Below are 12,268 nucleotides of genomic sequence, written 5' to 3'. Positions count from 1 at the left end.
ACAGAGTTTGAATGATTTGTTTGTAATGTTTTCATGTAAATCTGTTGGACTTTCTTTATGGTATAGATACCTCTTCCAGAAAACACAGATGGAATCCATGAAACAGAGCAGAAGAAAAATCTACTCTAAATCTAGAGAAGGGATGGGGCCTTGTTTAACAAAGCATTTGACCATAAGCATTTGCTTAAATGAACATGAACATCAAGGAAATGTAAACATATGTCAGTGCTTTTCTGAGTTGAGGCTGTTGTCTATTTCAACCTTGTGCTCAGAAAGATTTGCTTGCTTCATTTTCTTCCAGAGTGGTAATGCCCTTTGGGCAGAAACCTGCTGTCATTGGCCATTTTAAGGCCAAATATAATTTAATCCTTGGTCTAGAATTCTGGCTGATTTTCCCTTTCTGGTGGATGATTATTTAATACTTTTGTAGTTGCTGATTGTTGTAAAAACCAATTCAGGCTCCTGCTAAAAAGGCACAGTGGTTTCGAGTCACACCAGTGAGACTGGCAAGGACGTGGAGGAAAACTTCTTTTGTTTTATTCTGCCTTCAAGATAAGGATCTGAAAAGCTCAAGAAAGTCTGTTCCTCCTATTTTTAGAATTGCCTCGGCAGGGTTTTCCTCCCAGTGTTTATACAGAGAGAGCTGCACCATCTGGTAGTGATAGAGGAGGCTGCTTGTGGGGTGAAAGGAGCTGCTCTGGGGTGCTGCTGGGAGCTCTTTACTGCTCCACATCCAGGCAGAAAATTCCTACAGGGAGGTCCATGGCACCAGAATTCTGCTTTTGGAGTTTGACTCCATGGCTGTGTGTTAGAACCTGGTTTGGAGTTGACTTTTCTCTCTCTTTTGCTTGGAAATCCTTTCGTGATTCATGAAACATCAGAGGAAGTTTGCCTGGCTGCTTGCAGGGATATTTTTAGACTGTGAAATTGCTGGGGTTTGGTATCTCATGGATTTGTTTTAATGGTACAAGTGAAGCCTCTAAGATGTTTGGGAAGGCAAGAAATGCTTTAGTAGATGTTGGCACAGACCTGTGACAGTAACCAATGCCTGTTATATACAATAAGCCCATTATATACACTGCTAAACGAGCAGATTCTGTTGCTTTCTGAAATAAAAAGCCTCTTTTTTCATGGTGTGAATGGAGTGAAGCCAAGTATGAATGGGAAACCATGGGAAGGAGAAGTGCCTGCTCAGTGGTGTTGGATATGCTCTTTGTCATGGGGTATTCAATTTAGGTTGCTGCTCCTGGATGCTGTGAGAAGTAATGATGTGTTTTTAATGTTGTTTTCCACCTGTTCTGTCCCTTTGAAAAATCCCACTGTAAGAATTCATTGGAAACCTGGACTGAACTCTCAATTAGTTGGCTTCTTGTGCTGATGCTGTTGAGTATTGATGTAAAAATGTCACAGTTCCTTGCCAAATGTAAATATTTTCCTAAGAGTGTTCCTAAACCAATTTCTGATGCAGTGATTTGGTAGTTGTTGTAGTACACAGGAATATTTTCTTATCTCTCAATCCTCTGCTGTTTTCTGTCTGTGGAGAGAGGTACAATTAGTGATCCCAAACCCACCCAGAAAAGTGGGATTGCAGGTCTGGCAGATAGTGGAAAAAAGCCTGGAAAGTATTTAGGAGAAAGAGAATTATAAGTTTGCCACAGGAAAACAGGCTGGCTCAGCCTCTTTTTATCTCAGCAAGCTGCCAGGCATGGTTTAAGATTTCTGGTAGCTTTGGCTAAAGGAATTATGGTTTCTAGTAATTGGATGTCATTTGAAACATAGCAGTGGGTTTTCATGTTTTTGTTTTTTTTAAGGCAAGGGAAACGGAGAACAAAAGCCACTAATAATAAAACAGAAGTCAGAAAAACAGAAATCATTAATGGTTGGATAACCAGAGGGTTTGGCAACCCCAGGAAAAGGCAATTCCCTGCTGTGTGGGATGGCTGCTGGGATATCCCAGCACATTTCTGGGGGAACCTACCCAGGGAAAGGGAAAGAGACCCTTATCAAACCCTCCTGAGGCTCTGAGAGATCCTGAATCTCTCACCTGGGCCTGCTGAGCCAATTCACCTGGTGAAGTGGTTCCACACACACCCTCAGGCACGTGCAGGGAGCTCCTTCAGTTTCCCCTGCATGGAGAATATTCTGAATTATTGAGAAGCTGACATCTTTCCAGGGGACAATAATCTCCAGTGGCTAAAGCAAATACCCCCCATTTTCTCAGAAAAATTTTCTTGCTTCTGGATGTGTGTTCATAATTGTGAAAGTAATTGATTGTGTGTGTGGTTATATAAAAAGTGACATTTACTGGGAGGGCACTGGGGCTCCCTGTCCTTGCTCACACACATCTAAACTTTTGGCTGCTTGGATGGCTCTGCCCTGTCCCTCTCTTACAAAACATGAAGGAAAAAAATATTTCAAACTTGTTCTCCCTGCCTGCTCTTGAGATATTTTTATGCAGGACCTATTTTTAAAAAATACATATTTTTAACATCCCACTTGAGCAAGGCATTCCTGCAAGTTTCTTAATTTAAGGATATGAGAATCCCCATTAAGATTATCCTTAAGTACTTTCCTGAATCAGAGCCTAAAACAACAAAAGCTTGTGGACAGGGCTTTTAACTGCTTGACAGAGGCTCTTTTAAATTTGTTGAGTTTTAGGAATCTGGCTCTTTTCAGTGCCTCCACTGTGCTGCACTGCAGCTGTTGTCAAATAGAAAAGTCCCCACAGCCACTCAGAAGTGAAGAAGTATAATAATAACTTCCAGTTGTTCATACAAACTCACTAATTTCTGTGACTCCTAATTCTACACACTTCTTATTTCTTGATGATTTAAAAGATAAAAAATTTCAATCTGTGTTCAGTGTATTTTTTTTATCTTTTTTTTTTTTTTTTACACTTCTTTTCCTGGAGAATCAAAGGGTTTGGTTCTGTGGTGCTTTCTCACATGAGTTACAAGTGCTTGCTTGTAGAATTTAAGCAGGAGTAAACCTGTAGCTGTGGCTTCCTCCTTACTGATTAAATTTTCTGTTTCAACACATTAATGAATTCTTTTTTCTTCCCATTTATGAAGTTGTTAACTGGGATCTTTACCTGGAAGAGCAGAGAAGTTTCTGAACATTCCTGTGAAGCAGAGAGCTTAAGTAAGAATTATTTTTGACATTGCAGGCAGGAAGCTTTTCCAACAAAATCCCCATAAATAATTCCTGAGGAAGGCAGGTTGTACATCCAGTTAAATCACAGATATAAAGTTATATTTCAGCCATCACTTTTAAAGGACTGGAATTTTCTGCATTTGGCACCATGAAAGAATCCAGCATTGTCAGACCATCTCATAGGTTTTTTTGCTACTAATGGAACTCAAATGGGAAGATTAAAGAAGCAGATCATTCCTTGATAAGGTTGAGGAGTTTTAAACAAGCACAAAAAAAATTTCCCAAGTCTTCTCCCCATAGTCTGAACAAACATTTTCACAACAGTAAATGTCACCAGTCTTGCTAAAGTATCAATCTCAGTGGAAAAATCCACAGTTTGAGTGATCAGTTTAGAGCTGAAAACATTTCCAGTATAATAAAAACTGATGGAAGAATTCAAGGGCTGCAGAGGGATATAAGTGTTTGCTTTGGCACTTTCTAGTGTGTGCAGGCATTTCCATTTCCCTGCAAGTATCAATTAAACTGTATTGACTTTTATTTCTGGAGATTGGAAGCTTTATTCTCTCAGCCAAATAAAGAGCAAGGTTGTGGTTTATTCTGCTCCCATTTCATACCTTTGCTGTTTTGTGCTTCTGTAAAACATTGAGAATTTATAGGATAAAATTGGTGCCAGGATTATTAATTTAAAAATACACCTGGAACTGTGAAAGGTTCCTGGTGGAGATTGAGACATTGTGAAGCTTTTTACTTGTTAGTAAAAATCTTTTGAAATGTGATCAACATAAATGAATTTAAAAGTTGATCATGCTGGCATTAAAGGATTTTCAAACAGCTGATTTAAGTGGATTTATTGAAATATGAAATGAAGGGCAGGAGAGTCCAGGACCTGTTTTACTGCAGCTGAGGGGTCAGTGCTTGGAGAGTTGTCATTCAGGGAGCAAAACTCCCCCAGTTTTGCCACACACACCTTTTTAATGTGGATGTTTGCTCTCCAGCATCCTTTTGATCCCTTGCAAAGCTTCAGGGACCTTGCAGGGAGGTTGTTGAGCCATCCAAGCCCTTCCTGTGTCCCCCTCAGGGTGAAGGCAGCTCAGAACGAGCTGGGGCAGCAGATCCTGGCTGACTTTGAGGAAGCCTTTCCTTCTCAAGGCACAAAGGTAAAGTTCTCACTTTCCCCCTTCCTCCCACTGCAAAGTGTTACTGAAATCACTTCAGTGTGATTGTCATTGGATTTAGTCTCATTTTTCCTCTAGGTTTGGTCTCTGCCTTTTTCAGGAGTTTCTTTAGAAAGCAAAAGGTGATTTCTCACTGTTGCTGTCAGTGGGGGGGAATTGTCACCCCTTCCTCTGTCACTGCACACAGCTACTGCAGACCAGGCAGGGAATGCCCCAAAATTCAACTCTGGGACTCCACTGGGTCTCACCCAGTCCCTGGTTATTTGTTTGTCACAAAAATTTGTGTTTTGTTCATACATAGGCTGGCTGTTGCCACAGTGCCACTCAGTTTGTGTCTGTTTACTCAGCACAGATACAAATCTGGGCTGGGGTTAAGGCACCAACTGTGCTTCCCCAGCACTGTGCATCCAAATATTTGCAAACAGTAAGGGGAGTAGGTGTGAATTTGAATTTATTCCCAAGAAAACACTTTGAAAGTACCAGCTCTGCTGATTTCTTCATACAACTGACAAGTACAGAAATGAGACTTTTTGGAACAGTTGGTGAAGGGCAGATCTGTGTCTGTGTGAAGCAGCACCCAAACAGCCTTTAAAAAAAAAAAAAAAAAGTTTCTAAATTTTCTGTCTTTATCATGGAACAACTTTATGATCAGTGAAATAGAAGCAGCTCAGTTTTCATGCAGCAGAAGAAAAATGCAACAACAAATAAAGAGTAGCTGCAGAAAAGAGAATAATAGGATAAACCCAAGATAACCTGGATGCATTTACAATCACCCATTCAATTTATTTAATCTGAAATCATTTTCTTCCTGTTTATTTTGCCAGAGGACTGGTGGGCCCAGCAATGTCCTACGTGATGCCTGCCTGGTAGCCAACGTCCTGGATCCCAGGATCAAACAGGAAATCATCAAGAAATTTATTAAACAACACCTCTCAGAGTACCTGGTCCTCTTCCAGGAAAATCAAGATGTAAGGGAAGCTTAGCAAGCTCCATTTGGATTTCACATTTTGCTCTGCAGGAGTTCCCAAAATTCTCACTTCCACAGGTTCCTGTGGTGAAAAGTTTTTATCCCAAGGGCTTGGAAAGTGATTTGTGGGTGTGATTGGAGTGGATGATGAGCTGAGGGTTGGTGTTATCTCTGCCAGGATCCTCAGGTTCTCACATCACTAGAAATGTTTTCTCCCCTCACGTAGGAAATAAAGAAATTCATGTTTAATTTATTTCCTGCCTTGCAAAGGTTGAGAAATGAAACTCTGAAAATTGCAAACTCAACCCACCACCCCCCAAACAATCAAGAAACACCCCAAAATGCTTAGAAAGCTGAGGGGGAGTGGTTTCTAGGAAGTTCATTATCTTTGTAGCTAATTTTTAAACTTCCTGTCCTGATATTAACAGCTTTTTAAAAATTTACTGTAACTTTGAATTTGGACAAAAGCCCCACACAACCCAAAATCTCCTTTATATCAAAATACGTTTTATCAATTTCAAATATTTGACACACAATAGAAAAAGGATAAACTGCCTAAGTTGAAATAACATTTTTCCATCAAAATTTTCTGGATTAATCTTTATATTTTTTGACCAGAAAGCACAATTATTGAGGGGGGAAAAAATATCCCATCCTGCTCAGCTTGTAAGAATTTTAGTTGGAATTTAAATGTGAGCTGAATGTAAGAGTCCAGGAATTCCTGCACTCTCATCCTACTGTTGACTTTAACCTCTTTGTCTGTGAAACAAAGAGGGTGGGATCAAATGAAATATTATTGGATTGAATTTTCAATAATCTCTGCATGATTTAGGAGTACTGTTATCCTCATTTTCAACAGAGCTTGCTCTCTTAATTCACACAAGATAGGATTTTCAGTCTGGCATGTGTTTAAGCACTTGGAATCCCAGAATCATTTAGGTTGGAAAAGTCCTTTAAGATCCTTGATTCCAGTCACTAAACCCTGTCCCTAAGTGCCACATCCACACATCTTTTAAATCCCTCGTGGGTTGGTGACTCTGGGCAGCCTTGATAACCCTTTCAGTGAAGAAATTATTCCTAATCTCCAATGTGAACCTGCCCTTGGAGCATTCAGAGGATGTTAATGGATGTCATTGTGTCTGTTATCCAGTTTTATGGGTTAATAAGGTGAGGAATTCATGGATTTTTAACTTCCTTTGGAATGCAGGATTCAGGGCTATCAAACACTATGTTTTTGGGGTTAATTTAATAATGGCACCTACTGTGAAGGAATGACAGCAGGGAAAATTTTCTCTTTTGAATCTACCCCACCAATTTTTGAAAGGTCCAAATCTCCGAATATTGATACCATACAGCATCTGGCGTTACCGACAGACTTAGCTGTATATCCTTAGCATTCAGAGATAAGAGCATCACACCTCTGAGCATTTCCTGCTGAAATAAACTGCTTTTTGTGCTGCAAACTCCTTGTCGGTGGGGTTCAGGTGGCGTGGCTGGACAAGATCGACCGGCGCTACGCGTGGATCAAGCGGCAGCTGGTGGATTACGAGGAGAAGTTCGGGCGCATGTTCCCCGCCGAGTGGAGCATGACGGAGCGCATCGCCGTGGAGTTCTGCCACCTCACCCGGTGAGAGAATGGGTAAAAAAAACAACGGGATAAACTGGGTAGCTTTGCTCGGGATGGCTGTTACAGTTGCAGTTTGTTGTGGGTGTAGAAAGTCCTGCTAAGGGTTGTGGGTTTTGTGCCAGTCGGAGATAGGTGTAAGGGAAATTAATGCAGAAATGCCAGAGGTTTGTGTTCAGAAAGGAGACAGAGGAGTCGTTTTTGCTTTATTCCATTAAAGGGAGAGGTCATGGGGCATTCCCCTGGCATCTGTCAGAGTCTCCTTTTTATCCCAATTTCGCTGCTGCATTTCCCTCTCTCTCTTTTCCCATTGCATGAGGTACTCGAGAGGCACAGACTTCCCAAACACCTGACACCTGACATTCCCCTCTAATCTACAACCCTCCCTCTAATTTTTAATTCTTGTAGAATTCATAGATTCCCCCCCCCCCTTTGCTTCTTTCATCATCTGTTACCCAATTTCATTTACGAGCAAACCTACACTTTGTTTGTAAAGGCAAATCTTTTTCCATTCATCAATCAGTGTAATCCCATTGTTTCTTTTATCTCTAGGTGCTAACTTTATCTACCAACAGATCTACAACTTATTTGTAAAGACAAATATAACATTCCTCTTATAGGGAAGCAGAAGAAGGTGTTGGGTGGAGTCCTGGGATCACTGTGCTTCCCAAGGCTGGATCCTGAGGGTTTTCCCCACTTGGAGATGGGATTCTGTTACCCACAGAGTCAGAACTGTGCTCGTGTTTGAAATGGGATCTGCAAAGCAGCTTTATGTTAGAGAGCCTCTTAGGAATCAGCCTGAATTTTGTGATGGAAGTCTCTCTGGGGAGCAGACTGAGTTCCAGTGTTAGGTTTCAGATTTTTATAGAAAAGCACATTTGTTTTTTCTATATCTCCTCTCTCTTGCAGGGCAGAGCTCTCCAAGATCATGCGCACGCGGGCGAAGGAGATTGAGGTGAAATTGCTTCTCTTTGCAATTCAGAGAACAACCAACTTTGAGGGGCTCCTGGCCAAACGCTTCTCTGGCTGCACTCTGACTGATGGCACAGTGGTAAGGGGATTTCTGAAGAGTTTCCTTCCCTCTGCAGCTTTCTTAGGAGAAAAATCCCCCTCACACACAGCTCAGGTAGTGGAGACTGCCAAAGGTGTCACCTGCAGCCTCTCCTTGCTCAGGGTGTTTAATGTGGCCTGGAGTTGGAAAAGTGATTTTTGGTTGTGTAGACAGTGGAGAAGATGGCACAGGGCTCACAAGAATAAAAATAAACTGCCTGTGTGCTTTTTTGGTTCTCCTGTGCTGTTTGAAGCCACACAGCTGTGGAGAGCCACAGAGTGATTGTGGTGTGGTAACTGCCCTGTAATGTTTGTTCTCTACATGTCAGTGACACCTCAGAACTGAAAGTCCCCTCTTCTCCTCCTTTCTGGGTACCACACATTCACCACATGGTAGCAGCTTTCAACATCACATTGTCTGTTAGAAGCAGAATAGCTTCTGCTTTGTGTCTTTTGGTAGATTGTAAAGGCAGAACCAAAAGAAAAAAAACTCTGAGAATATTTCTAGAGCCATCTCTGAGTTTTTCCTGCCTGGAATCTCAGCCCAGAGCTCTGCCAGCCAAATGCCCTGGCAGCACAGAGCATGAGTGGCTCAGAAGCCACTGGTTTGGGGTTGGCTTCTCTGTCCAGCTGGTGTCTTGAAGCCTGCTTGGATGTGATAATTCATCCTCCAAGGAAAGCCTGCTGGACCCACTGGTCTTTTGCTGTGGGTGCTGTTAATTAAAAGAGGAGGTCCTGTAAGGTTCTCTTCCTGGCTTAATTTAGATCTCTCAAGTATATGGTTTTATTTATTCTGACAGATTTCATAGAAAATTTGCAGCTTTAATTAAATTGTCTTCACTGGGTTGTTATAAGTGAGAAAAGCAGAAGGGAAGGGTGTGGTTTCAAATGACAGAAAATCCTGTGTTTCCTCCCTTTCTGCCATGCCTGGGGCTGTGACACTCTGGCTGTCATTTGCCCTGTTCCATACCCAAAATGAAGACCACAATTTCATATTCACCATTATAAACAGCTGGCTGGTGAATGCAGAGTGGGGGACAAACAGTGGGAGCAGCAATTTGGGGTTTTTTGCAGGGCAGGGTTTGCTGTTGTGGGTTATCCCAGTGGAGACCACACACTTTGGAGTGGGGTTTGGGAGAGTGGAAATGTCAGACTGGACAAAATGTCCCTTTCAAGGAGGATTCAGGCAGTGTGGGTGCAAACAGAGCAGGGGCTGAGGATGGAGGGATGAAGAGGGAGCCAGGATCTGATCACCTCTGCTAGGAGAAGGCAAATTGCTGGGCAGTGCTTTGAAGGGCTCAGGAGAGCAGAATGTGGATGCAGCTGAGTGACAGAGGGCACAAAACTGCCTGTTCTCTGAAGAGCTTCCTCTTTCCCCACAGAAAAAGCCAGAAGTGCCACCTCCCTCCACCAACCCCTTTCTGGAGGATGAAACTGGGGCAGAGGCAGATGAGATTGTGATGGAGAAGAGTGATACAGATAAAGTAAGTCTTTGAAGTTCTCAGTTGTCAGCCTCTGTCAGAATCTCCAGTGGGGGCTCAGCTTTTCCCATCCCATTGATTTGAAAAGTTTGTTTGCACAGCAATTAATTTAGTGCAGTTTGGATCCTTTGTGCAGCATTCAGGCTCCCAGTACAACCACACTTTGCTCTGGCTTACTGAAACCAAAGCAATCTTTATTCCAGTTAATAGTGCAGAGACAATCCTGCCACGTGAGAGTGAGCTGGGTTCTGTTCCAGCCTGTACAGCAGCAGCCCAAATGTAACTACAGGATTTCTGTCAAAGCAAGATGAAATAGCTCTTTGGGTTTTCAGATCCCCAAAGAAGCTCCTCTGCAAACAGTTGCAATTCATATTTTGCCCTGTCAGCCAAGCAAACTGTCTGGAGTCACCAGGCAACTTGTTGAACTTTCAAGTGTCAGCTTTAGATTTTCACTCCAGATAAATCACTTCTGAGATTTTTTTATCTTTACAGTGCTTTTCATCCATTACCTCTGCAAAGCAGGCAACACCTAACTGCTTGTACAAGCCCAGGGCTTCCAAAACCCTCTGCAAACATTAAAGGATGAATGGTAAATGCAATTGTTTTAATTGGCACCAATATCAAAGCCTGTATTTTTTATACCACCCGATGGATGTTTTCTAAATGTTGTGAGTTACTTGAGGCTGGTACTCTCCTCTTATTTAGGGGATTTACAGCCCTGTAAATGGGTCAGGTACAGGTGTATCCTGATGGGTGACAGAGCCTCATGGGGAGATCAGGAGGTGGGAGCTCTCCACCAGCACAGTCTGGTGCTCTGCATCCCCTCCAGATTTTCACATGAGCAGGGCAGCCCCTGTGCCTTCATCCACAGCCAAAGTCCTGAAACAGAATGATTTAAGCAAGGTTTTGCTGTTTCCATTAAAACACAGCCTGGACAGTTGGTATTGTGTGGACTTTTCTCAGTGAGACAGAGATTGGGAACTTGGGGAGACACCCCTGATGCATTTTTTGGGAAGAGCTTGCTTTCCAACACCTAATGACTGGAAGGTTGGCTTGGATGTGCAGTGTTGAGATGGGAGGACATCCTTGGAGAAGTCAGTGGTGTTAGGAGGCAGGTGAAGAGATAATTGCAACAATTAGTGTTGGGTTTATTGACCAGCAGGATGCAGCAGTTCAGGAGCTCCTGGGAGAGGAGCTGCTGTGCTCCCTGTACCTTGTGAAGCCATCCATGGGGAAATCCCTGGAAATGCAGTTTGTGGTGAGGCTGCCCTGTGTCAGTGTCACTCCTGTGTGCCAGGTGGGCTCCAGCATTCCAGTGTCACAGTGCCAGCAGCTGCTGGTTTGTGCTCAGAGTCTGGAGGTGCTGCAGGTCTCGTCTCCTGCTGTCACTGCATGAGGAACAGAAGGAACACAAAGAGCTAAAGATGAAGGGTTTTCAGTAAAAGAGCCCTTCAAAGACACCAGTCCTGAAAATTCAAGACACTTGGGAATCTAAGAGAGAGCACAAGTAATTTTTTTTGGGGGTGGGGGAATCCATGCTAAAAAAGCACCTCTTTTGGTAATCCTAGCAGTTCAATTTAATCTGTTTACTTTGGATAGTAATGAAAGGAAACTGGGCCAGCTGCAGACCTCCTTACTGTGACAACAGTAACCTTTTATTATTTCCATCAAACTCAAGGAGGAAATAGCTTAAACATCTGCAGCTTTTGGACAGGCTTGCACACTCAGAAATACAGTTTCACTGCTACTGTTAAAAGATTTAGTATTCCTTCCACCAGACACACTGGGAGCAGAGACACACAGAGAGCCAGGCCTGCTGCAGGAGCAGCCTGGTGAGTGCTAAATAAAAATGGGGAATCTGCAGCTTTGTGCTGCCACTGCCATGCCAGGGCTTTGGCAGCTGGGAGGTTTCTGTGATTTTTTTCCTCCCAGCTCCAGTGAGTGTGTGCATCCAGCACAAACAGGCACTGGCAGAGGGATTTTGGTGGAGGATGCCTGGTAATGGTTCTGTCCCAAGGCTCTTACAAGTTAAATTCTTCATTCAGAGCTCATAGAGGTGGTCTGACCTCCATAAAACTATTCCCTCACTTGAGGTTTGCAGCCATAAGTTGGGATTCATCATTTAATTATTGCCAAGAAATGTTTGCCTTGTCACACCCTGATAGTTCTGCCAAATTCTTTGTGCCACCTCCTCTGTCATTTAGGAGAGAAAGTCCTTTAGGCTCTCTCATTTTGCTTCTTTTGTTTGGCTTTTCTTGCACTTTAAAAAAAAAAAAAAAAAAGAGCTGGAAAAATTCATATCTTCATTGGCTGGGAGCTGATCTTGGCTTTTTGTGGAGAGAGAAGCAAGAATTCCATTCCAGAGTCACTGCAGCCCTCTTTGCAGCCAATGAAAAGTTGCTGGTTTGCTGAGAAGCAACAAGAGAAATTATCTGTTAGTAAAAAAAACCCAAAAAACTAATAACAATCTAGCTGTAAGGCAAAAAAGAGCTTAAAGGCCCTGGCCAGCCTGGTGCTTAAACATGCAGAGATGGAAGTGTGTGAGTAGTCCCAGTGGCTTTGGTGAGCTGGTGGTGGTTAGAGTGCAGCACTAAACTCAAATGAGGGTAAACAGGATGGCTCCCAAATGGCACATGTGCTTAATGCTCTAAATGTGATTTAAAAATAGAAATCTTTGCATCCCCAGAAATGTGTTTCAGAGTCAAGGCAGGCCTGCATAATTCTGGCTCCTCCAGTAATTACATGCTGTTTATCTAAATAAAATTCATTCAGATGAAGCCTGTAACTTTGAGTTATTGCCCTTGATATTCTAAAGTGC

At 42.7% G+C, this 12,268-nt stretch overlaps 1 protein-coding gene across 3 annotated transcripts in view; it reads left to right on the top strand.

Annotated features, from left to right (window-relative positions):
* VPS53 (VPS53 subunit of GARP complex) overlaps positions 1-12,268 on the top strand; it is a 60,787-nt gene that overhangs the window by 20,514 nt on the left and 28,005 nt on the right. For 2 of the 3 annotated variants that reach the window (XM_079325117.1, XM_079325119.1), the window contains 5 exons: positions 4,232-4,310; positions 5,153-5,296; positions 6,780-6,922; positions 7,829-7,970; positions 9,352-9,453. In XM_079325117.1, coding sequence (XP_079181243.1) covers positions 4,232-4,310; positions 5,153-5,296; positions 6,780-6,922; positions 7,829-7,970; positions 9,352-9,453 — 610 coding nt within the window. The remainder of the gene's footprint in view (positions 1-4,231; positions 4,311-5,152; positions 5,297-6,779; positions 6,923-7,828; positions 7,971-9,351; positions 9,454-12,268) is intronic. The other variant, XM_079325118.1, reaches the window with a different exon arrangement.

This window comes from Erithacus rubecula, assembly GCF_903797595.1.
Source record: "Erithacus rubecula genome assembly, chromosome: 22".
In the NCBI taxonomy this organism is placed as follows: domain Eukaryota; kingdom Metazoa; phylum Chordata; class Aves; order Passeriformes; family Muscicapidae; genus Erithacus; species Erithacus rubecula.
The sequence above is the reverse complement of the archived record's forward strand: the minus strand, read 5'-3'. Positions and strand labels throughout refer to the sequence as shown.